General features: G+C 40.6%; 1 protein-coding gene across 3 annotated transcripts in view; it reads right to left on the bottom strand.

The window, feature by feature from the left end:
- Window positions 1-4160: 4160 nt before the first annotated feature.
- The window catches only part of frmd6 (FERM domain containing 6), a 33014-nt gene continuing 10489 nt past the window's right edge, over window positions 4161-26685 (bottom strand). For 2 of the 3 annotated variants that reach the window (XM_085390963.1, XM_085390962.1), the window contains exons 2-14: window positions 21438-21713; window positions 19903-19993; window positions 16952-17031; window positions 14936-15012; window positions 14601-14787; window positions 13303-13458; window positions 13068-13133; window positions 12307-12375; window positions 8346-8520; window positions 7826-8134; window positions 7377-7508; window positions 7163-7254; window positions 4161-6946 (exon numbers count right to left, since the gene is read on the bottom strand). In XM_085390963.1, coding sequence (XP_085247089.1) covers window positions 6644-6946; window positions 7163-7254; window positions 7377-7508; window positions 7826-8134; window positions 8346-8520; window positions 12307-12375; window positions 13068-13133; window positions 13303-13458; window positions 14601-14787; window positions 14936-15012; window positions 16952-17031; window positions 19903-19993; window positions 21438-21536 — 1836 coding nt within the window. In that variant the 5' untranslated portion in view covers window positions 21537-21713 and the 3' untranslated portion in view covers window positions 4161-6643. Of the gene's footprint in view, window positions 6947-7162; window positions 7255-7376; window positions 7509-7825; window positions 8135-8345; window positions 8521-12306; window positions 12376-13067; window positions 13134-13302; window positions 13459-14600; window positions 14788-14935; window positions 15013-16057; window positions 16232-16951; window positions 17032-19902; window positions 19994-21437; window positions 21714-26685 lie in introns of those variants that run through there. The other variant, XM_085390964.1, reaches the window with a different exon arrangement.

The raw sequence follows: 26685 nt of genomic DNA, 5'->3' as shown, positions 1-26685 counted from the left end.
GGCCACAGACACTGTTTATTATAGGGCCCAGAGTTCTGTGCTACTCCCCTGGTACTATTATTCATGTCTATATTCATATTAAGCTTTAATTGATGCTAGAAACCTTTTTTTTTTGTTATTAGAATTAGGCAAAGCCCAAAATGAATAAACTGTATGCTGAAAGCAGTTCTGTGTTGTGTCATGGGATAGTGAAGCAGCAGCCACCCACAGTGTTTTAACAATCATAGACATTCTGGTTTATGAGATGAGGTGTGAAAGGTTTCAAGCAACCAGTGGCTGAAAATGTAACAACAATATGTGTGATTATGTCCTCTAAAAATAGAGGTGTGAGTCTGACACAATATTGAAAAGCAGGAAACTGGTCATGTCCTCGTTGTCCGACCACGCTACCATCATATGTGCTTTCGCTTACCTTCTTTTAAGACAAACAGCGTTTCAAAATAAAAATAATATTCTGTTCTATAGTTTAAATAGTGAGCCACGAGTATAACTTGTGAAAATTTGGCACTTTTAATGCACCGCACATTGTACAGTCATTGATGTTTGGAATAAAAGTATTGATGAGACTGTTTCATTACACTAAGATAATTAGATTCATAGTATGAACAGTGTGTGCATCTTATTCTGCCCTCTTTGAAACAGTACTCCCTCATTAAGACTCATAATGGCTGTTGTTTGACTCTTTTTGCCATTAATTAGATAAACGCTGCATGCCCTCTGTCTCACTGCATTTGTAGGAAGTCAGATGTTTGATTTCTGTCTCCAATAATATAAAACACATTCAGTAGACATTAGTGCAGTGTGTACTCTTATCAGAAGTTTCACTCTGTGTCTAAGATAAGAGCAGTTTTAACTATGGATGCTTGGAATATGGATCAGACGCCTGGGTATTTTAATCGTGTGTTTGAAACGGTGTGGTAAAAAGAGAGAACACATCCTCTTTCAGTTAGGTTTTACATATCAGGAGTAATGGAGAATTCATCTTGTCCATACTAGATTATTAATTTTGGGTAAACACAACGTCAGATGCTGCACAAGGTGCTCGGGTCATGCAGCATCAGTCTTTTTCTAATTGCACTGTGAGCAGATTTAACATAGCTGAACTGAAGCTACAAACACTGGAAGTGATTCACAGTGCCATGGTGAAGAAAAGGAAGCGGCCAGGACCCGAAATAAACTTTTTCTCCTCTTTCTCATTTGCAACTGAAGTAAAAGTAAAAGAGAAGAATAAACTTGATTGACTTATGAGTTGGTATTAAATATGTTAGAGGGTGACCTTAGCACCCAGAGCCTTGAATGTCCACAAGCAACCAGATCTCAGCATCAAAGCAATCTGCAATGAACGAGCCACTTCCAGAGGCTTATAGATTTAGCTTTTTGGAATTTTTCGGACCATTTTCTGACCTTGTGGGCAATTTGCTGGTATTCCCACTCTTGGATGTACAAAATTCCTGTTTTTATAGAGGTTTTCATAGTTACTGATGATCAGTTTATCACAAGCAATTGATTTGCAGCACCTGGTTGCTAAGTACCCTGTTAAGTCCTGTGGAAGCAGGGTGTACTTAGTTTTTCACATATTGTTCACATACATATATATTACCTAATATAATGAATATTCTGGACAATTGACTGTCAAAACCACATATTTAATATATCTCCTCTTTTCCCTTTTATAGAACTTTGTAAGAATTATTTTTCTGAGATGGTTAAATTTTCCACTTATCTAGTAGCAACTTCAGATGCGCTGTATATCATATACCACCGACTGGTTTCAAGCTAAATGTGTCAGGCACCTCCCTCCACCACTGGAGAAGAGATAACTCCAGAGATTTGTTTATTTGTAATCAGATTACTGTTTTTCATTATTATCGGCTCTGGGGATCATCTCCTTTTGGTGTCAGTGCAGCTGTTTAGGTTAATAGGCTGCTTTATTAAGTGCTGTTAATCCATTACCAAGAGGACACGGACAGATGTGGTGACTAAAGACTTTTCTGCTGCAATTAATAGTGATGTTCGTGCATCAGGGCAGAGCTTAAATTCAGCTGGTTTTTCAGGAATTGGAAAGCACCACCTTTGATACTGATTGGCCTGCCTTTGTTTGAATGGGTTATATTTTTCTTAATCTTTTGGTCATCAGCATTCATTCACCCCACTCGCCCAAAATTTGTGTAGTAAGACGATAGTTTGAACTGTTCTATTTTTGTGTGCGTGAGAGGGGTAGGTTATCATGCAGGCAGGGGAGGGGCCTGGATTTCATCTCTGATTTGCGACCATCTGCCTCCTCCAGGCAGCTGCTGGCCCGATCCAAGCATAACCGCCCCGCCTGTCCTTTCCCAATGCCCCACGGGATTTATGGAGAGGTCACCACTGCTGCTGGAGAGACACTGCCACCTAATACTCTCAGATAATCAGCAGCAATGATCACCTACACATGCATGCTTACTGATGGGGAGAACAGATGTATGGAAATATTAGAGAGGATACAAATGAGGCTCTGCAAGCATTATTAGGATCAGTGAACGAAGCCTTTGCTCTGTTTTAAAATTTAAAAATGATGCATCAACGTGGTCAGAAAAGAGCTCCACCTAATTCAACAAGACAAAAGGAAGGAGAGAGAGGGGGGTTGACAAGCGACTGAGAATGGATTTCCCCCTCTGTGTTGCCATGGTGACGGCAGTGGATGGTGGATGAATGATTTCCTGTACAGCTGTGTAGCTCGGAGGGGAGAGTGCGGGAAAGAGGTGGAGCTCGCTGAGGAAGGCTTCCATGTTTCCCCTTAATTTGTGCATCAATGATTTTGTGGTGATTTGTGTTTTCAGCCCAATGTTGCATATTTTAACGCAAAAGAAAACACAGTTACGGTTCCTCCTACTTCAAAGATTTCACGTCTTGTAGCCTTGCTTGCTTCTTGGGGGCTTCTGCTGATATTGATTATGAGATCTGGTGACTGTGAGGCCGTTGAGTACAGTGAAATCACCGTCATGTTTGAGTAACCAGTTTGAGATGATGTGAGTCTTGTGATGGAAGCAGTGTAAACATATGAATATCGCAGCTGAAATGGAGAATTACAATTCTGTTGTCCAATTTTGTTTAATCTGTGACCTGTAGCATCAGTTTAGTGACAGGAGTAGCATCCAGTGTGCTCTTGTAGCCCATCTGTTCCACACTTTGAGATGTTGTGTATTCAGAGATGCTCTTCTACATACCTTGATGATGACAAGTTGTTAATTGAGGTTACTCCATTCGATTAGCCCAGGGCAAGTCTAGCCATTCTCCTGTGACCTCAGGCATCAAAGTATTTTCACCCAGAGAGCTTCTGCTCGCTGGATTTTTTCTTTCTCTGTGAACTGGAGAGATGGTTGTGTGGGAAAATCCCAATAGATCAGCAGTTTCTGTGATTGTCTGATAGATATTTACAGAAGGGTAGCTTAGAATTAAACGCTGATTGTCAGCTGATCTGCTTATTTCGTTGCTATTAATACTGACTGCAATTCATAGTATAAATTATTGGGATAACCATTTTCTGTGAAATGAAATGTATTTTTAATAAAACATGTAAGATAAAAATACGAACGGTATCAAATCAGATTTCTGGGCTTGCCAACTCTGGGAAAAGAAACTGAAATTCAGACAGATTAAGAAAATGGACATCACTCCGCCTGATGTAGTCAATCACTATGTCACCTAGATTTATGAGGTACAAGTGAGGATGACAGGTAACTAAGGTCAGCTGAAGCTCTGATGTTAATGGTTTTGTTAATATTAAGTTGTTATAGTGTCCTTTTATGTTCAGATAGCACACTTTAAAATAACGCTTATGTATGGTTATACAAAAAAAAGTAGGCGTGAAGCCAAATTTGAGGCCAGAGGACAAAAGGAACAGAGCTGTTTACTTATCATGAAATACTGCCACCCTCAGGCCAAAGTGAGACTTGCATTCCAGTGAGTGTAAACCACCAGAGGGCAGCATGAACTAAGGGAACATTTTGTACACCACCTTCCACATGTAAAGTTTTATACTTAAAGAGTTTTTAGAGATTTTAGCTTCCAGCTGGCAATACTCAAAAAAATGAAATGACTTGACAACATATAATTGGTAGATAAATGTACCTATTTATTGGCTATTGAGGGCATTAGTACCAAGAAGGCACGGACCAGACTTCATTATAACAAATCTTTTTTTTTCTTCTTTTTTTTTGAACAACAAGGTGACAAAAAACATTTTTACCTGCAGGGCGATCCTTTCACAGAAAGGATTATGGGCACAGACATACAGACTCTTACAAAGTGTAAGTATGACCATATAGCAGAGCCAAAGAAGTAAGACAGGAAGACTTTAAGGACATGGGTTATGAATGTATGGCTATGTACCTTAACACATGCTGTTTTAATATAAGAAACATTGCTGTCCATCAAAATAGACATTTTCAGTTAATGAGTAATTATATAAACAGTTAAAGAAAACAAAGTATGAAATATAGAAGTTGATTTAATTACACAGCTTTATTAAATCCATGTATTTGTTATGTATTGCATAAAAATTCTCATTGATGCTGTCTGATAGACTGTGTTAAAATAGCGTTTTTAAGCGCAGGACACTTAAAACCATGATAAATAAGTTTTAAACTCTCAGCTAACGGTTCTTACACTGCACGTGTCACAGGTTGGCACAAAAAGTCGCTGGAGTATCACCACATTAACACCTCGCTTTTGTTTGCTGACTGCAACAACAACAACAACAACAAAAAGAAGAAAGAGGGCAGGTGGGGTTAAACTGAGGGGTTTGATTTAGCCAACCCTACAACTTTAAATCTTAAAATGGTAATGAACACTTCCTACACCCTCATGCTGAATGAATGTGAGCTGGCAGGTGGATGGACTGCCAGGATAGTTGTTCTTTGTGTCTTTTAGATAAGCTAAGCTGTAGCTTTATAGCAAAATGATCCTACATCCTTATAAAGCAGTGTTTTTTAAAATTCATGAGCCTCAATATCTAAAACTGAACATTTCCACCATTTCTCCTAATCTCATGATTTAAAAAAAAAAGAAGGCTGTTGATCAAAACCAATAACTGACCTCCTCCTGCTCTTATTCATGCTGCTCAGTGGGGCAAAGAAAAACTGAAAAATTAACCCAATAAAATAGTTTGGAAACATCGGTTCAGGGAAAGAGTCTCCATTTCTGGTGAAAAGATGTCATCTCCACAACCAACTGCCTTACAAACCGCAGTGGAAACGGTGCCACTTCTAGAGTATTGAAATCTTGAGTAACGGTCACATCTCTTGAATCAAACCGACAATAAAACCTGTCTTTCTTGTTCAGAGCCACATGTCCTTAATACTGTCACCTACACTGGCTTGTAATACTGAATGACTTTAACCTTACACAGATTAAGTGTGTAACATATACAGTTCATAAAAAATACAACATATAAATTGATTTTTAAGAGAAAAATGTAACAAATTCCAGTTTAAAACAATAGCTGAAACAAAAGGATTAGAAGAGTCAAAGGAGAATGTATATGTATGCGTCAAAGTGTGGTTTGTTTTGGCTGACAGCCAGCCCGGCTCCATTTTGAGGCTAGATTACAGGGAAACTTTTGTGGCCGCAATCGCAGAGCGAGTCAGAACACGTAGGAACTCGCTCGACCTCATTCCTCCTGGGAAACTCGGCTGAATTTGACAGGACACAAACATTGTGAAATCGTGATATTTTTAACATTTAATTGCCAAAAAACTAGCTCTATGTTTATGTGTGTGCGTGCGCAATTTTTAAAAAGTAAAGCAGAGCTTGAGTTCTGATGGCTTGGATCTAAGGGTGAAGGTGTGTGATTGTCAAGGCGCGAGACTGACACCTGCATAGTGTGATAAAGGCACGTCGGGTTTGTGTTCAAATGATTAAAAAGTCCAGTCTGTGAGGAGGGGGGGGTGTTGGCACACTCCACTTCCAGTTGAGGTAAAATGAAGTGGTGGAGAAGAAGAAGAAGAAGAAGAAGAGAGGAGGAAGGAGGCATGGCCGCTCTCACACAGAGGATCGTAGGTCCATGTTCCCTCCCTGCATGACTGAAATATAATGTTCCACCAAACTGGATGTAGAGACAGATGTGGTTTCAGTTTATTTCCATCTCGTCTTTGGTTTGTAGCTCAGCATGATTTCTGTCCTTTGTGTCCTCCACTGAAGATCTTTGAAAAGCTTGTCAGGTGCATTAATCTGTCTGCTGTAGACCTACATGCACAAGTCTTTTGATGACTTTGTAAAGAAGCGGATCAGTTTGGAGAAGACTGAATTAAATAAAATCTTTTTTTTTTTTTAAAGATGACACAATCCCTTTTGTTTCTTTTGACCTGGGGGTGCAGTTTTTTTTTTAGTTCTTTTGAGCCCAGTGTTTGTTCTTAAAGTCTGATTTTCTGACAGAAACCTCAATGTCTATTGATTTATTATGTGTTATGTGAAACGTCTCGAGTGGTGCTTAAAAGGGGCCGCTTACTTGTTGCCAGTTTACTCATCGCTACTATTTGCTGCCAAGAATAGAAACCAGCTCTGCAGCGCTCCTCTCATCTCGTTCCCTGAGGCCTGAAACATCTCCACGTCTGACGTGGAGGAGCGAAAAGGGCACCCTGCGGTTGCCTACTTTGTGCTTCTGTCACACGACAAACTCGGGAACCTCTTCGCTGGTCAGGTCCAGAGAGAAGTACTTGTTGGTTCTCTTGATGGGAAACGGGTGCTGCTCGCCAAGCATGCCGGCACGCTGATCGGCAAGGCCTTGATAGCCACCGCCTCCGCCGCTGCTGTCACTCAGCTCTTGAGCGCAACCGAATGTGTAGCTGTGGGCGGTGTCCTGGCAGAGCTCCGCCCACTGCAGGCAGTCCTTCTGATAGAGGCGGATGTCGTCTAGTGATTGGCTGTGGCGGTCAGTCGAAGACTGAGGCTTCCTGCAGGCAGACGTCTGCATGGAAAACAAGTCAAATTTATGAATAAAAGCGTAGAAAATCAAACACAGATAAGTTATGAAGTTTGTCCAGGTGTTTCTTTATAGTCACTCTAAACCCTCTGCTTTACTTCCTTATGACTTGTATGTGCAGTGGTTTTCTAGAAAAAATAAGAAATAAAAACAAAAAAACAGCCTCTCAGGACATCCACAGATAGAAAAGGCTTTAACTACCTGTGGCAAAGACTCGATGCTCTGTCCTCTCATTTTGACGACAGTCTCAGAGGAGCTGGATGTGGAGGAGCTAACATCTTTTACAATCAATCCTGCAAAAACAAACTTTTGAGATGCATTTTGCTACCGCCTCCTTAAAAACAGACAGGTGGCATTCATTGAATTAACTCATTCCACTTTGGGGCTAATTCCCCTGACTGCAGAGAAACTGTACCTGAATATCCATTGGTCTGATCAGGTGACATCGTCAGCATGTCCTCGGTAATGTGAATGCACATCTCCTGATCCAGGGCCATTTCATGAAGCTCCTCATAGTCTTTGGGGTCATCCACCAGCATCTCAATTTCTGCAGAGTAAAATGTTTCTGAATTATTATCTGAGATAAACAAGTCTTCTCACTTTCTCTGGAGCAGCACTACTGGAGTATGACCATTGCTTTTTTTTGTAATATCAAGTCCCAGAAATCTAGCAAGCCATCAGCATGTTACCTCTGATCAGGCAGGTCTTACAGCATTTTATTTTGAAAACTGAAGAGAAATCTTTTCCTGTGGTTTCTTATATAAAAAAGCAAAAACTTTATGAAATGAATCTACCCCTAAATTGTTGAAGGGAAATCTTACCTGGACTCTAAACGCACAAAAAAATAAATGTAAATACTCATACCTTCATCATCTAGGTTGCGTTCCTTGCCGCTGCTCTCGATGCCAGAGGTGTGCGAGCTCCCGTGACTGGTTGTGGACGAGCTGCAGGTGCGCAGGGGTCTGTGCGGAGCTTGGCCGGGGGCCCTGAAGCTGTCCGCCTCAATGCCAGAGGTGTGCGAGCTGCCGTGGCTGGTAGTGGAGTGGCGAGACAGACGCTTGTGATGAGACGTGCTGCCTGCGCTGCTGCCACTAGCGCGGGAACGCTTGTCCAGATGATCCATGTCTAGCTCAAGAGCATCGCTAATGTATGACTCCCGGTACTGCTTCTTCTCTGAAGTGGGGAAAGAAAGAAAGAAAAAACAGGTAGTTTTTAATATCTAAACCAAACAGACTTCTGTTCAAAATGCTGTATCCATCTCAAAACACAGATTTACGTACTGCAGGCAACCAAAAAACAGGAAGCATCAGCTCTCTTTTGTTTATATTTCTGAAGAAGTGATCAAAGGGTGTTTAATGTTGACAGAATAAGTGGCGCCAAATACCTTCGTTCTCCTCCAGTCGACGGACTTGTTTGAGAACCGGCTGCAGGTTCATGTAGAGCCGGTGGCTGTTGCTAAGCAGCTGCAGGAGGTGGCGAGACCGCATAGGACATCCTGTGTAGTAGATGAGTTTACGAGCCGAGGGTAGACCGTCAGGAAGGATTTCAAACTTCTTCCCCTGAGAGTGAGGAGCGAGGGGGAAAAAGAAAACACATGAATGTTGATTACAGGACTCGGTGATTTACAGCAGTTAACAAAACACGATTATGAAATTGGAATGTGAAATTGTGATTAAGTGCCAGGGAGGCCTGAAGGCGAGCATTAGCCAAAGAACAAAGTCTGTTCCTGAAAACTATTTTGTAGCTGAACACAAAGCTGCAATCACTTCATGAATCTGTTCTTCATTTCCCAAACCAGAAACTGAAACTGTGCATTTCTCAGCAGTTTGGTTGTTTTTCCAGTCAGAGGACATATTAGCTGGATGCTCGGAAAAACTAAAATGGTGGGTTTGTGCTTTCTCCTGCGCCTTTTGGCAGAGGCTCGACACAATAACAGCTGTCTTTAGTGTCAGCAGGGTTGTTTTCAACACAGACCTATAAACATTTCTGCAAGTGTTTAGCCTCTGACCTCGAGAAAATGCAAATAGCTATGCTTTCGGACTACGGGACAGAGCATTACTTTATTTAGACAAATACTTTTAGAGAAAGCTGCTGAACTGAAGTATGTTTAGTGGTTATTGTCTTTCGAGAAATAAGCTCATATAAAATGAACTGAGTTCTTTACCGGTGGCTTTCCTACAAAAGATTTCTGTGAATAAGATTTCCTCTTTAAATCTGTGGGAGAGGAGAGAAAGTCTGGGTGGGAAAGTGCGAGAGAAATTTGCTGCCATCCTTCAAACTGAGTATTTATCTTTAACCTCAAAATGCTACTCTGCAGATCCAAGAAACCACCACTAAAACAGTGAAGTCGTACTGGGCAGCAGCCAGGTGTGAACGAGGCGAACTCGGTGAGTCCAAGGAGGAGGCAGCTGATGCTGAGCATTAAATCTCTTCTCTGTGAACTCTTAATTGTTCTTCCCAGGCAATGCTTTTATCTTAAACCTTTGAACCATCCACTGTTTTGTTTGGTTCGAGCTCCTTTTATTTATAGGCAGAGGGGAGAATAATGGATAACAACCGCATACTGCGTACAAAAGATTTTATGTGGCTGTCACATCAGCTGTTGGTTTTGCGAGGTTCAGGTGTGAAGTCTTGAATGGAGTATTTTAGCTGTCCGTATGTGACAATGAAGAGTACACGCTCTTGAGCCCGTTTTCCATTACTACATAACCGGATCAGCTTGATGACACTTCGGCTTGACTCATTTTCCATTGCAATCGAGTACCACCTAAATGTGCGAAGGGTCATTATAGCAATGCAGCCAAGCGTTTCGAACACTACAACAAAGGTGGACGTCGAGGCGATGGTATACCTGCAGCTCGGTCTGTGGCCTTTGGTCAGACTCCGGGACTATGGCATTGTTTCTGTGTAACCATTTCCTTTGTTGCTGGGTTTCAAAAATAGCTGTTTTGATTTTCGTGAAGGTGACTTATCGAACAACGTCACTGACTAGTCATTTGGTGGCATGAAGTCTGTTGATGTTACTTGGATTGCTTGGAACCCCAGTCGAGTAGGTACTAAAAATTTACCTGGTACCAGGTACAATCGCCTAATGGAAAACTCTAAAAATCATCTCGAGCTGTTCCAAGCCAACCCGAGTAGGTATTAATGGAAAATGGCTATTAGGGTAGTAATGTCACACGGTAGGCCAACCCTAAACCACACACTAATTCTTTCTTCCTTTTTCATTCTAATGAAGCCATATTTTAGAAAAGTAACATCACCCTTTATAATAAGACTTAAAACTAGAGATTGAGACCATTAGCTCATCAGAAAAGAGTTTATTGAGGCAAAAGAGCAGGTTTGTATTCCCATAGACATCTATACAAACACCCTGCGAATATATCGGCCAGTATCAGTACTGACAGCTGAAAAATGATAATTAGTAAAAAGAAAAGAGGAGATGGGAGACACGCTCTTCAAACATGCTTTGAGTGTTGATGCTGCATCGTTTGTTCAACAGGCATTTATCTTTAAGTTGAACTCTGTGCAGCAGGTCTATGGATGATTAATATGAAGAGGGATGTGTGGGATATGTTTGGTTTTGATTATGGCATCAGTATTTATGACTCTGTGAGGGGTGCTTCTTCTTTCTTTTTTTTTCTTTAGTAGAATAATATCTCAGTCAGGTTTTAAGTAGGCAAAAATAATCCAACACCCAGCAGCAGGTATAGTGGATGAACAGCTTGTGTGACGGTAACTCTATTCAAGAACAAACACACACAGCAAAGAGCAGACTGGTGTCGAGTGGCAGGCTGTTAAGAGGTTTTCAGAAGCCACAGCTTTTCCTGATCTGTGCACTGTACATGATCGGGTCATCTAAAGCTGCTGGACAACTTTCTGAATCGTTACATGAAAAAAGACCTCCCGAGCAGGCCACACACATCGAAATCTCCCAGCAACACCAACAACTCCTCATACAGACCAGCATCAACCAGAGCAGTAGCGAAGCAAAAGCTGGCCTGAGATCCAAGAGCACAGGACATAAAGGCAATTACTTAATTTCAGCTTTCAAGGGGAGGAGATGAAATGCTCACTGGCTCAAGAAAAATCTAAATGCAACTTATTCCCTCAGAAAAACCCAGAATTCCACCCTGTTGCATTAGTGAACCAAGAGCATACTCTACCCTTCCTGCATTAAACTTTTATACAAAAAAGGGGGAGTTTTAGCAATTCCAAAAGCCAAATACTGAATCGGAAATCCCCCTAAAATCATCACAACATCTGGTGCTTATTGACCCATGCGCCCCTTTGCTTGCATCCTTCTCTGGCTTGCCTGTAGCTGCAGCGGGTGATGGCAGCAATGCAGGATGCCGTGACTTGCGGGTGGGGTAGAGGAGAAAGCCTGTTATTCAGAAAAAGGGTGGGACAGGGCCTACAGAGGCCTTTTGGGTCTCAGTCAAACCACAGCCACGCCATGGCTTGTTCACTGTCACGACGGTGTAGATGGCAGACGCAAGAAAACCACCCAAAAAAACAAGACTGTGGAAAACAGGAAGTCTCCACCGTGAACTGTGCAGCAGATACGACGGCTGCTTACTCCGAAATTAGACCAAACTAAAACCCAGTCTGAGACCAAGACCTTCAACTTTCTGGGACAAAGAAACCACATTTCTCAGTGACCTTACAGCCTGTAAAGTCTGCCTCAACACAACAAAACAGCCAAATTTAGAGTCACAAGGAGCCCATTTTTGTGTAACAGCTGTGATGAGCAATAAAGACCTCTTGGGATTGTGATTAATAACAGGCTGGCAGAAAACATGAAGCTGTCAAGAGTGAAACAGATAAACAGTAAGCTTCTCTGCTCTCCTGTGATAACAGAAACCCTATGGAAGTAAATTGCTGCAGCGCTCAGCTTAACAGCAAGCTGAGTCAGAGCAGAGATGAGGAGATTTAACAGGATTTCCTTTACAGAGCACAGGGACCACAGTGATAACTGATCAAAATGGATGAATCGAGGGGCATGTATATCATGAAACAGAAAATCCTGCTGCTCATTAGATGAAAAAAGGCCTGTAGTTTACAGTATGTGGCTCTGCATGTGTACGTGTGCAAGTCTCTTTAAATCCCTGATTAGTTCCAGAGGACTAAGATAAAAAAGCCACAAAGAGGAAAAAATCTTCACGTAAAAATTTCTGTGACCCTAAGCAGGAGCTGGGCTTTCACGTACATCGCCATAAGCAAGGGAATGTTTGCGTTTCATCATCACTGAAATGATTTTTCTTTTTAAATCCAAAAAGGTAAATTGCAGGACCTGTGAAGAACATTTCTCTGGGCTACGTGTTTTGATGAGATATCTGACTCACCACAAATACCAGTTTTCCCACATTGGTCCAAGGGAAGTCGTACAACAGCTGCCTCACAGACCCGACATTCTGCAACACAGAAACACAAATGCATGGATGTCGACTTATTACAAATCAAAGTAAACAAAGAATGTATATTGTATATTCACTGACCATTTGGTGAGTGGCTGCTGGCTATTGCCAGGTAAAACTGGTTGTAAACAGGGTGCTGCAGCAAAAAATGTTTGCTTTGGTCACTAACGATTGCATAATTTCACTGCCACTTTAACTGATATAAGAGTCTTCAAAGCAAAGTTTGCATCTTCAATGCAAGATTCTTTCAACCACAGCAATCTGTTTGCAACCAAAGCAATCACACAGAGGTGATTGGTGCAGGGCAAGCAACTTCCAGCAACCACTTGTCAACCAGTCAGGGAATAAACCTTTTTTCCTTGCTGCCTCTGGTTGCCAGATGGTCACCAAGTGGTTTCCAGGTGCGATTCATGATGATAGCATACATGAGTCATATTAAGTTAATGTAAAGCATGAAACCTTATGAAAGGCACTGAAGGCAAAACCACCTGAAATCTGAAAAGAAATTACACTAATAAAGTTCAATATTTTTGGATTACTTGGTTTCATAAATTAAACAAAATAAAAAAATATTTATTATTTCTGGATATGATTTTGTCTGGTTATGTTATTTTGTGTTAAAGCCTAACTGTATGTATACAAGAATACAAAAAAAGTAGCTATGTTGATTTCTAATTAAGGAACAATACCTGGAATATTTGAATACCACGTAAAGTCAGGCCCAATGTAAGAGATGCTTCGACTTCTTTCTTGTCCTGTTGAAAATATTAAGTTACACGATAAGAGGGGGAAATTAAGGAGAAAAGGCTGAAATCAAACCAGCAGTCCATGCATATAATCTTTGCCTAGCCATGACATAGCAATATAACATACAACATATCACTATCTTGGTCAGAAACTAGATTGATTAGAGGCATTTTTCACCTTATAGAGTCTGTAGTAGTGGACTGTGACATCATCAAGCTGGGCGCACTCCTTGATATACTTGAGGTGTGCCTCTGAAGCCGTGAGAGCAAACTGGTCTTTGTGCATGTTTGGGATATGCCTCAGAATGTACTCACGGCCACGCTTGGCTATCACCTGAGTAAGGAGAGGGAGAGAGGGGGATAGTCGTCAGGCTTGGCTGCCCTGAAGTTGTGCTGAGTTATTACAACCGACTGGCGGCTTAGGTTGATGAGGGTGATGAAGCTGCCTGCCGCAGGGCAAACAGATGTCAACCTAAAGAGACTGAGAGAGAGCCAGAGGCAGCAACCGGAAACACACGCGCTAAGCTTTGTGAGCCCCTTTTTGAAGATTTAGTAAGCTTTCTAAGCACCTAAATCTGGGCAAGATTTACAGAGGGGAGCGTACGCTGTTCATTTCCAACAATTTCCTGTCACTGCTGGCTCCGAGTAGTGATAAGGAGGCTAATGACGGGAAGTGGGGGCAATCAGATGGGTGTGGCTGCCATATTCAGAGGGATGGTAGTAGTGGTTGGGGAGGCAGTGATGCCAGAATAGACACGTCTTACGTGCTTCGAAAGATTTTGTTTTTTTAAAAAGTGCGTGTGCTACTTTCTGGCACAAAAATAAACCGAAGTGTTCCAGTTCTCATTATTTTCCATGCTAGGCTATGGAGCTGTTGCTAAGTGTTTGGTCAGCATGACTAATGAAAGGTGCTAAAACATATTCTACACCCTGCAGGCCAGGAACACTGCTTGACAGCCTAAAATCTCATTTTAACATAATGCCCACTGTACCTGTAGCTTCTCAGCTAGTGATACAGCAGTTTGTGTTCTTCTTTCGGTCTTATTTCCGGCAGGCTATCCACATCTGACAGCTTGTTTCCAACTTCTAACATCACTTCTAAGATTTTTATGCATATGCCAAAGCTTTCCACCAGATGGCAATTAAATTAGGATGTTGCCAGTCAAAACACATAACTCCTCACATAACATAGTATCACCTAATGCATAAGAAATATGGTCTTAGAACCACAGAAGTCAAACAAAAGCTAAAACATTCATATGTAATGAAAGTAATATTTTAAAATAATCAAATGATATCTATTTAAGTAAGAGAGACTATACTTCAACTTCTGTATGTGATACTAAGGCAACTAACTATCAGTGATAAATTCAGAACAGCCTGTGAGTGTGCAGGATAATAGTCATTTATCTTAAATCATAACTTAGGTTTGACATACAGTACGTTCCAAATGCAGTACATGTTAGACAGACTCACCCATGGGGGGAAGTACGCTTCAGGTTCAAAGTATTTCCCAAAGTGCTTGTTTCGTTTGAAATTGCCGAGGTCAGCCTGCAGGGCGAAGGCTGCCAAGAGGAAGTAGGCCTCCTCCCTTTGGATACACTGAGAGAGAAGCACCTGTTTCCTAAGGTGCCAGTAGTAGTAGTACCTGGCCACCCGATCGCTGCAGGGCAGAAAGAGCAGATTCAGCCAGCTTTAAGGATAACTGGGGCTAAACGGAATGATCTTTGTGAGTCTATACAAATATCCTCATTATTCACACATATTACTTGACTCAGCATGCAAATAAACAAGCAAGAGGCTTTACTGACCTGATCAATCGTCCATTCTCAACATAATACTGAGCTCTGAAGTGAATGATCATTGGAGGCCCAAACTGATCAATGCCCTGCAAAAGCCACATGTGGAAAAATGTGTTTATATACTACAACCAGCATCACTGACCGATTATAATCAATCTACAAAAATGAACTGGATCAACTCTATAGTAAAGGAGCAACAGGTAATTACTTAAGTAATTACTAAGTTTTTGTAATACTTGGAAGTGAGAAGGGAAGCTCATTACCACGTCTCATGCCCAGATGTTGACCAACTTGGCATTAACACTGGCATTAAACAGCTAGCCTGGCTAGTTTGACAACCTAACACAGCAACTCCCTGAAGTCTAATCGTTAGACTGAGGTTTCCAGGTGTGGTACCATCTTGGATGTACAGACACTATTGCCAGTGCACACAGCTGCATCTGGTGTTACAGCCAGAGATTCTGCACAAATCTCCAGGTGCATGCAGTACTGTGCAAATGTTTTAAGCACTTTATATGTTTAGAGCAATACCACCGACAGGCATGTGATCCAAATTCATTCTGAAACATGACAACTGTCAAGAAAAGCCAGTAGACTGATAAAGAACTCCTCTATCTTCAGCCTCGAACAAGGAGTCTTACAGCAGACTGATCCCAACAGCCCTGAACTTAACATCACAGTTACTCTGCAATGAACAGGGCAAAGACATTAATACTGTCTAAATCCAGAGAAGGACTTTGGTGAGCCAATTTTACACATGAGCTTTAGATAATGTAAGGGGAATTGGGATATAATCCTGATACCGTGCAGAGTTGCTCTTTCACATATGGAGGAGATAAAAGGAAACTCTTTGCATCAGATGCTTTGTATCTACTGAAAATAATCCATTTGATTTTGGTTAAGGATTTCCCCACCTGTGAATTTTCCAGGCATCTACCCTGTTAACCTCTCTATTCACAGGCTTGGTCAGACAATTACAAGATAAAGTCAATCTAAGGCTCTGTTCACACTGCAGGCGAAAGCGCATCAAATCAGATTTATTTATTTATTTATTTTTTTACCCTATGCGACCCATATCTGATCATGCTATGACAGTGTGAACGGCACAAATCCGATATTTACAAATCCGACCTGGGTCACTTTCGTATGTGGTCCTGAATCCGATACATATCCGATGTTTTTGAAAGCGACTGCTGCTTGAACGGTCATGTCGCATTAAATCCGTCTTTTACGCCACTGACACAAGACAGACGCCAATTATCAGCGCCCGAGAAGACATCGCGAACGCTTCCTGGCCATCCAGTGTAGATGTCAGTGAAACTGTTGGGAAGACAACGTTGGAGAAACGAGAACATTTTATTTGTACTGTATAATCTGCAGATGCTGACAGAAATCTGCAACTATCCTTTGAAGCACTGCTCCTCTAAAACAGCAATAAGGATAATTATTGGGTTATTTACATTATTATGTAAAAATAACAAAATGACTTAAAGCAAAAATTGGGAAAAGTAAAGTCCGAAGTCTTTATATTAAGGGCCATCAGTCAAACAATATGGTTTTCTCTGGGTCTAAACAGAGCGCGTTGTGTGTGACGTCTTCTTTTGCGCATGCAGGCCGCTTTGAGGGTTCACACTAGACCTCGTTTGCTGTCGCATTTTATTTGTAGTGTGAACAAGCAGACAAAAAAATCGGATTTGATCAAAAAATCGGAATTGAGCATCAAGACCAGCAGTGTGAACATAGCCTAATGTCCATACCTACAGATTTGAACTTGTATGTTAGGCATATAGCTCCTCTGGATCCAAAAAAGGTCAGGGCTTTGAGCAGAACTGTATGCAAATATGACCACGGTTTTTAGAAGGTAAGCAAGTAGATGGTAAATTATACCCATCTGACAAGGAATTTTAATTGTATAAATCATGTAAGTCCAGGTAGAATACTCTTGGTAAATCCTTTTTGATTTACATCTTACTGTCTTCTTCCAATTTCTACTAAAATTTGGGAGCCCAGCAAAACTTTTCTTACCTTGCTTGCTTCTCTCTTCCATTCTTTGGGACAGTACTTGGACAATTTCTGATCCAGCTCCATATAGATGTGCTCATTATCTGCAATGGGAGAGAAACTGCTTTAGCCCAGGAACTCACTGTCTGTGTCATCGGTGTGTGCACACCTGGATACATACATATATGCCTTTGTGTGTGTTGCTCAGAAAAATCACCACTGAATGAGCCCAGTTCAAAGACTGCCTCAGAGCAGTCACATTAGACAGCCTCTGAGCTTCCCTTTGTACTCTGAGCCTCCCTCTCATTCTCTTTAAATCACGCTGTCATGTCTTAATCTTTTCCTAAAGTGACACCCTTCATAAGCTGCAGCCTGCTGATCTGACAACTCTGGGCTTCTATACAATTAAAACCAGCTGAAAAGCTAAAAGCCACATAAAGAGCAGGAGCAGAGCCTCTATGACAGGATGCCAGCACCTATTTTTATCAACATTATAAATATACCTGGAACTTGAGTGTTCGTTTACATGACTTGCACTTATAAAGTCAGCACATTAAGCAGCAGCACATTATTATAATCACCAGAATACAAAGATCCATTAAAATTCTTTATTTCCACACTGTTTCAAACATTTTCCAAGAAAATGCTGGTTTTACTTGGTGACAATTTGAGATCTCCACAGCAAAGACTTCTGCCGCCATTCTATTGCTATTGAGCCAATTTATGTTTGGTTTGTGGCACTTGAAGAATCCAAAAAATATATCTGAAATACCCAAAGGCAATATCTGTTTCCAGAAACAATATTCCTATTACCAAGGATAATCTGCAGATGTATTTTTGTGGTTGCACATTAGTAGAAGTGGAAATGAAGCAGGGGTTAGTGGGAAACTGTTTTTTTAAAATATATGTGTGTGTGTGTGTGTGTGTGTGTGTGTGTGTGTGTGTGTGTGTGTGTGTGTGTGTGTGTGTGTGTGTGTGTGTGTGTGTGTGTGTGTGTGTGTGTGTGAACTGACCTGTAAAACGTAATTTTGTGGCCTATAACGGCAATATAAATAGAGAAGGATGCCATTTCTGGCACACCGTGTGAATACTTAAATTACAGTTTGGCACATTTACAAACATACAGTAAAAATATCTGGATGGCCTAAATATTTTCTGAAAACTCAAAATTAGGAACTAACATTTCAGACGCTAGAACCACAGAAATCTTTTCCCTATTGCTGAAAACATTCACAAATTTTATTATTTTAAACCACAGATATTATCTAAAACTGAGTCTGGTGAAGATCGTCTTGTCAGGGGGACAGTGGGTGACACACAGGGAGTGGGTGGCCTCTGTTTGCCTTGGGCATTTCACGCTGTTCAGACAAGCACTTCAGGAATGTCCTACAATCAGACCCTTTGGCTCCAGCTCAACTGACCTGCTGTGCCGCCATTGGCTCATCTGGCGGGCAGCTGTCTGAAAACACCGCCTTTTGCAATTTACTTTCCCTATGCAGCTGCCTACAACTGTCATCTGCTGTCTGCCACACCATAAAACAGACACAGTGACTCATTCCAATAGGACGACCCTCGCTGAGCCCCATCACTGTAAAAACAACTTTAACTTTGCCACACAATGGGAGGCAGTCAGGATCAGGAGGCCCTGGTTCCTGGGCAACCGCCATGACAGATATGTGAGAGATGCTACTTTTAGTACTAAGGAAAGTATCTGTCTGGTTACACTGGTTTTATGTGGCTCCTGATGACAAGCATACTTCATGATCAAAAGTACTATTTGTATAAAGACCCTAAGAATAATCATTCTGACTGATGAGATCAACTTTGAGCTGCACACAACAAAACAGAAATATATATATATATATATATATATATATATATACACATACATACATACATACATACATACATACATACACACACCTAGAGCTGGGCGATAGAACGATAACGATATGTATTGCGATATAACTTTTTCTCGATAGAAAAATTAAACTATCGCGATAGACCTCGCCGCTCTTGTCCTCTTTAAAAAAAAAACAAACAAAAAAAACAGCCAATCCAAATTAAGTAGCGCAGAGCCGAACCAATCACAGCCGCAGCGTCACGTCACGTGACTTGTTACGTAAAGCACAAGTGCCAAGCCGCACATGTGTATTTGTTTGGGAAGCAGCCAGCCACCGTACCGCCCGGGTAATGGAGGAAATGAGTGCGCCGACTAGAGAAAAATCAACCGAGCGTGACCGAAGAGAAAACAGATGATGGTTCCAATGTCGAAGAGATTGTCAAACGGAAGAGCCATAGAAGTTCCGTAGTGTGAAGGTATTTTGGCTATTTCAAGTCTGACAAAAAACAGAGTAGCGCGCACTATAAATTGTGCCGAAAGCAAGTCTGGAAATACAATAAACCGGTGCATGCTCAATCTCTGACTGGAAGCGCTAATTCGTCATTCGGCTTTTGTCAGACTAAAGTAACTGTTAAAACTGTTTGAAAAGCTAAGCTATACAACAAGGAGAGATTGAGAATTTCCTTTTAGTTCTCAGTTTATTTGATATTGACAAAAGTTAGTCAATTTTGTCTGTTCTTCTGTAAAACAAACTAAGATTCATTTTTAGAATTAATATTTTGTTTCTAAGTGGAACTGACAATTTAGTAGTCTGTTTTGTTTGTTCTATTTTGAAACTTAAACGCTTTAGCGGCTGCCTTTTGTGTAGTTTGCAATATTTGCCTTTATTTATCTGAAAAAGTCTCATGTTCCTTAAGTACATCTACCCTGTTGAACTTATTATGGGAAATAAATATATAAAATAAAAACAAGCTGCTGATTATTTCACATTTTACTTGTGAGCAACGGCACATTTAAATCTTACAAATATAGTTATTTGGCTTATATCGTGATAGATATCGTTATCGCCTGATATGAAAAAATCTCATATCGCCCAGCTCTACCCATACCCCTAAATGAAAAGTAGTCTTACTCTGAATAACACTGAGCCCAAACAGATGACAGTCCTTCAGCCTGAGGAGGTCACACACCTGGACCAACAGTTCCTGGCACAAACTCTTCACCTGGGGAGGAGATGTCAGGACAATTATTAGTGATCGGCAATGTGTTGTATTTATTCTGCACTGTTATGAACCACTACAAAGACCTGGGGCATGCATGAGCAGCACTCTGCATGCATGTTTATCATCCTATGACATCTTGTGCAAGCTTAAACATGTTGTGGTACCATGGTGTTAGCCACCAAACACAGGAAACTATAAGCAGATGGGTGATTGTAGATTGAAATTAAATTCTGGATCTTTTAACTTGAAGAGATTCATGAACTTTCTGAAATATTGACTAGAATTTGCAATGAAATCAAAACTTCTCAGCCTGTGTGCTTTTAGGTTTAGTTCAAAAACCTTATTTACTTTGACACTTACAGTTAAACCTAATCCCAACCTTAAGCCAGTGGCCAGTAGCACCAACTGGTTTTTACTAAGCCTGTACTACCAAGCAGACTTAACATGCTCTCCGAGCTTGTATAACTTGATTTATTGTCATTTTCATAAGGCAGTTTCACCAGTGGTGAAATAAGAATGTAAACAGAGCTATTCTATCTAGCTATCTGGTGTTGGCCAGAGGGGCCGATGGCACGATATGGCAGCCTCGTTTCTGTCAGTCTGCCCCACGGCAGCTGTGGCTACAACTGTGGTTTGCCTCCACCAGTGTGTGAATGTGAGAGTGAATGAATAGTGGAATTGTAAAACGCTCTAGAAAAGCGCTATATAAATGCAATCCATTATTATTTATTATTATCCAGTCTGCAAAAGAACACATTGGATCGCGGAAAGATCTACTGACCAGGCCAGAGACATTTCTTTGAAGGAAAAAAAAAAAAAAGATCCTGTAACAGTTATTGTTTTTGGAGAGAACTACCTTGTTTTTCCTTGCTTAGATAGCATGGAAAGCACTGAGATCAATCAGCTGCTTGGCTGATAGCTCCTCATTGAGTGTAAATGTATAACTCAATCAGCAAACAGCTCTTTAAAACTTATTGTAAACTCAACATGATGTGTAACAGTAGAGATGATTTTGACTTCATGCCTGCTCCTAAAGGGCTTTAAAGCTTTTCATTTAGATGCGGTTATGTCTACCTCTGAAAAACGAACCAGGCAGCTTTCAATCAGGAACCTACAAAACAAACACCTGTTTTCCGAGATAAGAAAACAAAAGGTAGCTCACCTAAAAAACACCTGGCACAATCAATGACCTATAGTACTCTGAGAGGTAAAGCGCTAAATAGTTGAACCTTCATACAAAGCCGAGCAGCTTGGTCATTGACTTTCTTTCTACAGTCTCGCCCACAGACTGTATATAAAAGATGTGCATCATCTTTGTTTATGTTTCTAAATCTAATCTAGAAAATAAAGTTGCCTGTTTGTCAATTAAAGCATTTGAAGTACACTACATTATTTCACTCATAAGTATTTCTTTACCTTAAAAAGTTTTTATGCATCTACTCACATTAACTATGACATTCAGTGTGTCATCATTGGGCAAAAAGACACAGACACAGCGGCGGTCCTGCATGGTTTTGTTGTTGTGGAAGTTCAGTTTGTTCATCTTCGTGTGGCTGAAACGGGACAGGCCTCTTCGCCTGCTATCAGGCCCTCCGAGGACCCACCTCCACCACCGACCAGACCTGCTTCAGCTGTAGCCCGGTATAGACGCACCTATGGGCTCAGCGGGCCAAGCAGTGCTCACAAGACAGGGCATGGGGACCCGAGCTGCAGTCAGCCACTGTGAAGACACATGATAGAGAACAAAGCACTTGATGTTAGTACAGTCTGATTTATGCAAATGTATGAACTATAAAGATGTGCTCTGCAATGTGCGGAGGAGGCATGGCTGACATTTAAAATAAATAAATAAATCTAAATTTGTCTGAAGATCTAAATTATTATTTAAAAAGAGCAAAACTGTACTAATAAAGTCTGACAGGAATGAGAAATATAAGACAAATAAGGAGGGGAAGCACTCCTGTTCATTTCCATGTATATGTGACACCATTTCAGAAGACTATAAATGACGATAAATGATAAATGGAAGCTGTGGAGGTGGGTCTGGAGAGGAACTGATGACATGTAATGCTGGGTTAAGGAGATACTGACTAAGCCACTCGCACTCCTATCCAATTTCAGTTTATGTCACCACCTTTCTTTAAAAAAAAAAAAAACAACTCAATCTAGCTGCTATTCTCATCTTTGACAAATGTAACAAACTGCAGCTTGAACAGCTGTCTATAAAAACCTACACAGGGCACTGGATGCTGACTGGGTGTCTGATTGTGAGCCAACCAGCTCCACATTTCCCTCCTGGCATTACTTTTGTCAACTCATTCAGTTCTGTTAAAAGCTTTTGGCTGTCTGACTTTCTTGAATTTTTCACCGTCTGCTGGAATCCAAGTGCAAGAGTCAGACTGTGGCAGTGTCTGCTCCATGCCTTCTTACTCAGTTTCCTAGAATTAAAGTCTGAAGATGCTGAACAGGAAATAAAAATATTCCTGAACCCTCTCATTTTAATTTTCAGCAGTATTTTCATATGAAAGGCCAACTGTAACTTTATTCTGTGTATGAACCTGAAGTCAGGTCATATGAAAACAGTTCTGATACTCTTTTTGAACAGCAGTGTGTTCCCTAGTTTCTTACTAAGTACTATAAATAGCAGTCTCTCACACAATAGGCACACCAACAGCTTTAACAGCTTCAAGCTGTGAGCTACTAGCTGCTCACAGCTTGAATTACACCTAAGGATGTGTGAGACCTTCAGAGGGTATGAAAAGTCTCAGACCAGACCAAAGAAAGTTTAAGAACAATCAGTAAAGATTATCACTTCTTCCTGTTTAAAGTCACTCACCTTGAAGGCATGTTGTCATTAAAAACAGGCAGGATGGGTAACAGAGAGGATCACATTACCATGTGAGAAACTATTAGCATTTAAAAGGATGCAGTTAAATAATACAAGATTCACTGACAGGTAGTTCAGCTTAAAGATTCAGTAAGCAGTACCTGCATGTAGGGCTGCCACAAACGATTATTTTGATAGTCGACTAGTCACCGATTATTTTTGCGATTAGTCGACTAATCAGATCATCATCCACTGGACGTAAAACTACAGCTTATATAACTATCATTAGCTTACAGCTTTAAGCTTTTAAGGTGCTAACTAAAAATAAAGACAAGATGACAGTTTATTCAATTTTAATGAAATTTGCAGATTGTTTCGGTAAAGTTTAATAAACTCCTTGCTATCTAAAATATAACAGGACACCGGGGTATATTCTCCAGCATCTCACACTTCTGATAATCAGCTGTCTGCTTGACGTTTATTCAGCTGTGTAAAAACTATAACTTTAATCTCAGCCAAACCGATTTACTCAGGAACAAATAAAATACTAAATAAAAAAAATAAAAAAAAAAGGCCAAACAACAACATTTTTAATTTATCTAAGTGACTCATATATATTTAACCTGAGTCGCGAAAGACGGCGGTGGGTTTGAAAACAATTTGCCGGGAGTCCGGTGTTCTCACGGCGATAGTGACCTAGCCCCCGGCTAGCTATCGAGCTAGTGGGTAACAGACGTCTCCGAAAACTGAGCCGATATTTGAGGTTTACACAGCTACATTCTCGCCTGAAAATATGTTAAACGTTTATTTTGTGACCCAGAAAGAATAATAAGAGTAATATTAAAACTAACTAGCTACCGCCATTGTTGGAAACTAAGCTGGGCCGCGCTATGAATTCTGGGACACAGCTACTTCTTCGGGGTTTAACGGCAGCTGGAATCCTTGTACATGCAGTGCTGCCATCTTCTGTTTCAGTCCGTTATTACACTCTTAAATCCTGCTATTATTCCTGCGTCTTTTGCGATCTTCCAAAGCTTCAAACGACACGTCGACTATTAAATCAGTCGTCGACGATTTTGATAGTCGACGTAATCGTGACTAGTCGACAAATCGTGGCAGCCCTACCTGCATGCCATAAACACTGCAGTATGAGCTCCCCATACAGCATTTTAGTACCACTTATAAAAACTAAGTGGGGAAAAAAAATCAGTCTTAAATCTGTAAATTCCAGCTTTAACAAAGCAAGCACTACTGAAAACAACCCTGAAATTATTGAACTCATACCAATAAACAACATCCTTAACTGTAGGACTGCACTTCTGCAGCAAAGTCACCGACCATTTGTACGCCTGCTGTCGACATATAACACTGCTTTGTTCCTGCATAGACAAGGGGCATTGTGGGTAAATCGCCCATAAATACACATACTGTTGACATATAGCATCAGTTCTCATTAAAGCTGGTCATTGGGTGTGCAGTGTAGCAGGCAACCAGCCACTCAGCAAAGTCAGCTGATGAGCCATGACTGGGGCAGGTCCCTGCGTTGCTGCTGACCTTGACTAAACCTGCAACTGCACTGCACACACGTGTGTGTACGGGCAGACAGAATTAGAGACAAAATTTACAGTAAGAACATTCATAAGGACACACACTCACACTGGGTATGTTCCTGGACTCTTGCAATGACCATATGTCAGGTGTTACTACAGGGCAGCTGAGCAGTGGGAAGGCAGCAGGGTTAATTAGACATTAGACCAATCTAACTGGATTACTACTCTCTATCATTGTTTCCTCGTTGGAGCACGAGTCATGCAAGTGACCCAGGACAGACACAATGTTTACAGACAATACCGTGCTTAGCCAGAATGGCAGTGCATGGAAAATAAAGCCAAGGCATGTGTACATACATAAAAAATACAGGAGGTTTTAATTTACATTACAGGTTAGCTTCAGAATTCTCCCAATCATAGCAGTACTGTAATACTAGAAGCATGCTTAACTACAAAAACATTTGAAAAGCATAGTCCCTCATTCACACCAATGTTCCATTTCATAATAAAGAAAGTAATTGAGATCCACATAAAATCTGAATGACTCCTTCCTCTCTCCGTGCCTCACCTCTCCACTTAGTTTCATGAGATAAGACTGGTTGATTTTCACCTTATGTTGCTGGAGACAGACAAACGCCAATGAAAACACACTTGTGCTGTATGTCTCAAAGGCTTTATACAGTAAGCGGCAAATATAAGTTATGTGGGAAGTAGGGCAGGGCGATATGGCCTAAAATCCATATCACGGTATAATTTGAAGCACATGCAGTAACGATATATATCGCGATATATTCTTTTCCACACTATAAGGCACCAGATTACTTTTTTCAAGTAACGAGTAAAGGGATTACTATTGCAAAAACGGTAATTAGATTACCGTTACTTTCCCGTAGGAACACTGCGTTACTAAAACCGTGATTTTTTTTTTTTTTTTTTTTAGCGAGAATGTCTCATGACAATGACATAAGCGAGTGCGATATTTGTGACAACAGCTGTGTGCAGATCAACAATGGATAATATATCGAGTGCAGGAGAAGAGTATGAGCGTGCAGCGTTTAAAGCATGGAAGTACTGACCTTATTTTGAGTTTGATTCCATAAAAAGTGACAAAAACATTTGCGTCTGTTGTGCATGGGAAGAAAACTTCTTTTTACAGCGAAAAAAACCCCTAAACAAGCACCGAGTGCGCAACGACGTAATGGGAAATTCACAGAGACTCGCGGATTCTTCAACTGACTTGCAGCACACCTGCACCAGGGAAAACCTCCGCCTACCCCACTCCTATTTTATACTCTTTTATACCCACTCTTATTTTATTTATTTTCTGCTGTGTTTTACTTGCATCTATTTGAAAGACTGAGTGTAAACACAAAAAATATGTTATTTTATGCGCTGGAATGTGCAGAAAATAGGTTTAAATGTTAAACTAATTTCTTCCAGTCAGAGAATGGTGTATATAATTTAATTTTTGCTTGATGCATTAAGTTAAAAGATTAAAACTGATAAAACAAGTTTAAAAAAAGACTTTTCCATTTGATTACATTTTGTATGATGGATTATGCAGAAAAAGAATTGGGCTGAAAGATCTATCACTTTATCACCTATTCAGGTTGTAAATAGGGTTTTTAAAAAGTAACTAAGTAATTAATTACTTTTGAAAATAAGTAATCAGTAAAGTAACGGGATTACTTTTTGGGGGAAGTAATCAGTAATAGTTACTGATTACCTTTTTCAAGTAACTTGACCAACACTGTAAGGCACACTTAAAATCCTTTAATTTTCTCAAAAATTGAGAGTGTGCCTTATGTATGAATTCTGGTTGTGCTTACTGACCTTGAACCGATTTTGGCGTGCAGAAATCTGTTAAAAAATGTTTTAGTACAACTTTGGTAAGCCACACTGCTTGATGGATTGTCAAAGTATTACTTTATTATATTTGAAAAGTGCTTCATCTCTTGATGACATCATCATCATGCGCTATCGCGGTATAGTCAAAATCTCTATCGTTGGCCAAATTTATATCGTTTATATTGTATATCGTTTATATCGCCCACCCCTAGTGGGAAGTTTAAAGTAATAAGTCAAATGGCACATAATCATTCAGTTTGTGACACAGAAAATAAACAGCTGCTGAGACCAGAAGGTTTGCAGAGGAATTACATATTAATTATCAGTGATATTGAAAGGTTAGTAACAGAACAAGCTTCACTGGTTGACCAACCACAGGTCTTGCAGTATCCATATGGCAGCTGCACTCAGCATAGCTCTGTCTTGTATTTAAATGTTTTGGTTAAGGTGCAAAAATCAAGCAGCTC

The sequence above is a fragment of the Rhamphochromis longiceps genome, linkage group LG19 (assembly GCF_057381845.1).
Source record: "Rhamphochromis longiceps isolate RC_006_pf linkage group LG19, R_longiceps_female_GT1.1, whole genome shotgun sequence".
Lineage (NCBI taxonomy): Eukaryota > Metazoa > Chordata > Actinopteri > Cichliformes > Cichlidae > Rhamphochromis > Rhamphochromis longiceps.
The sequence above is the reverse complement of the archived record's forward strand: the minus strand, read 5'-3'. Positions and strand labels throughout refer to the sequence as shown.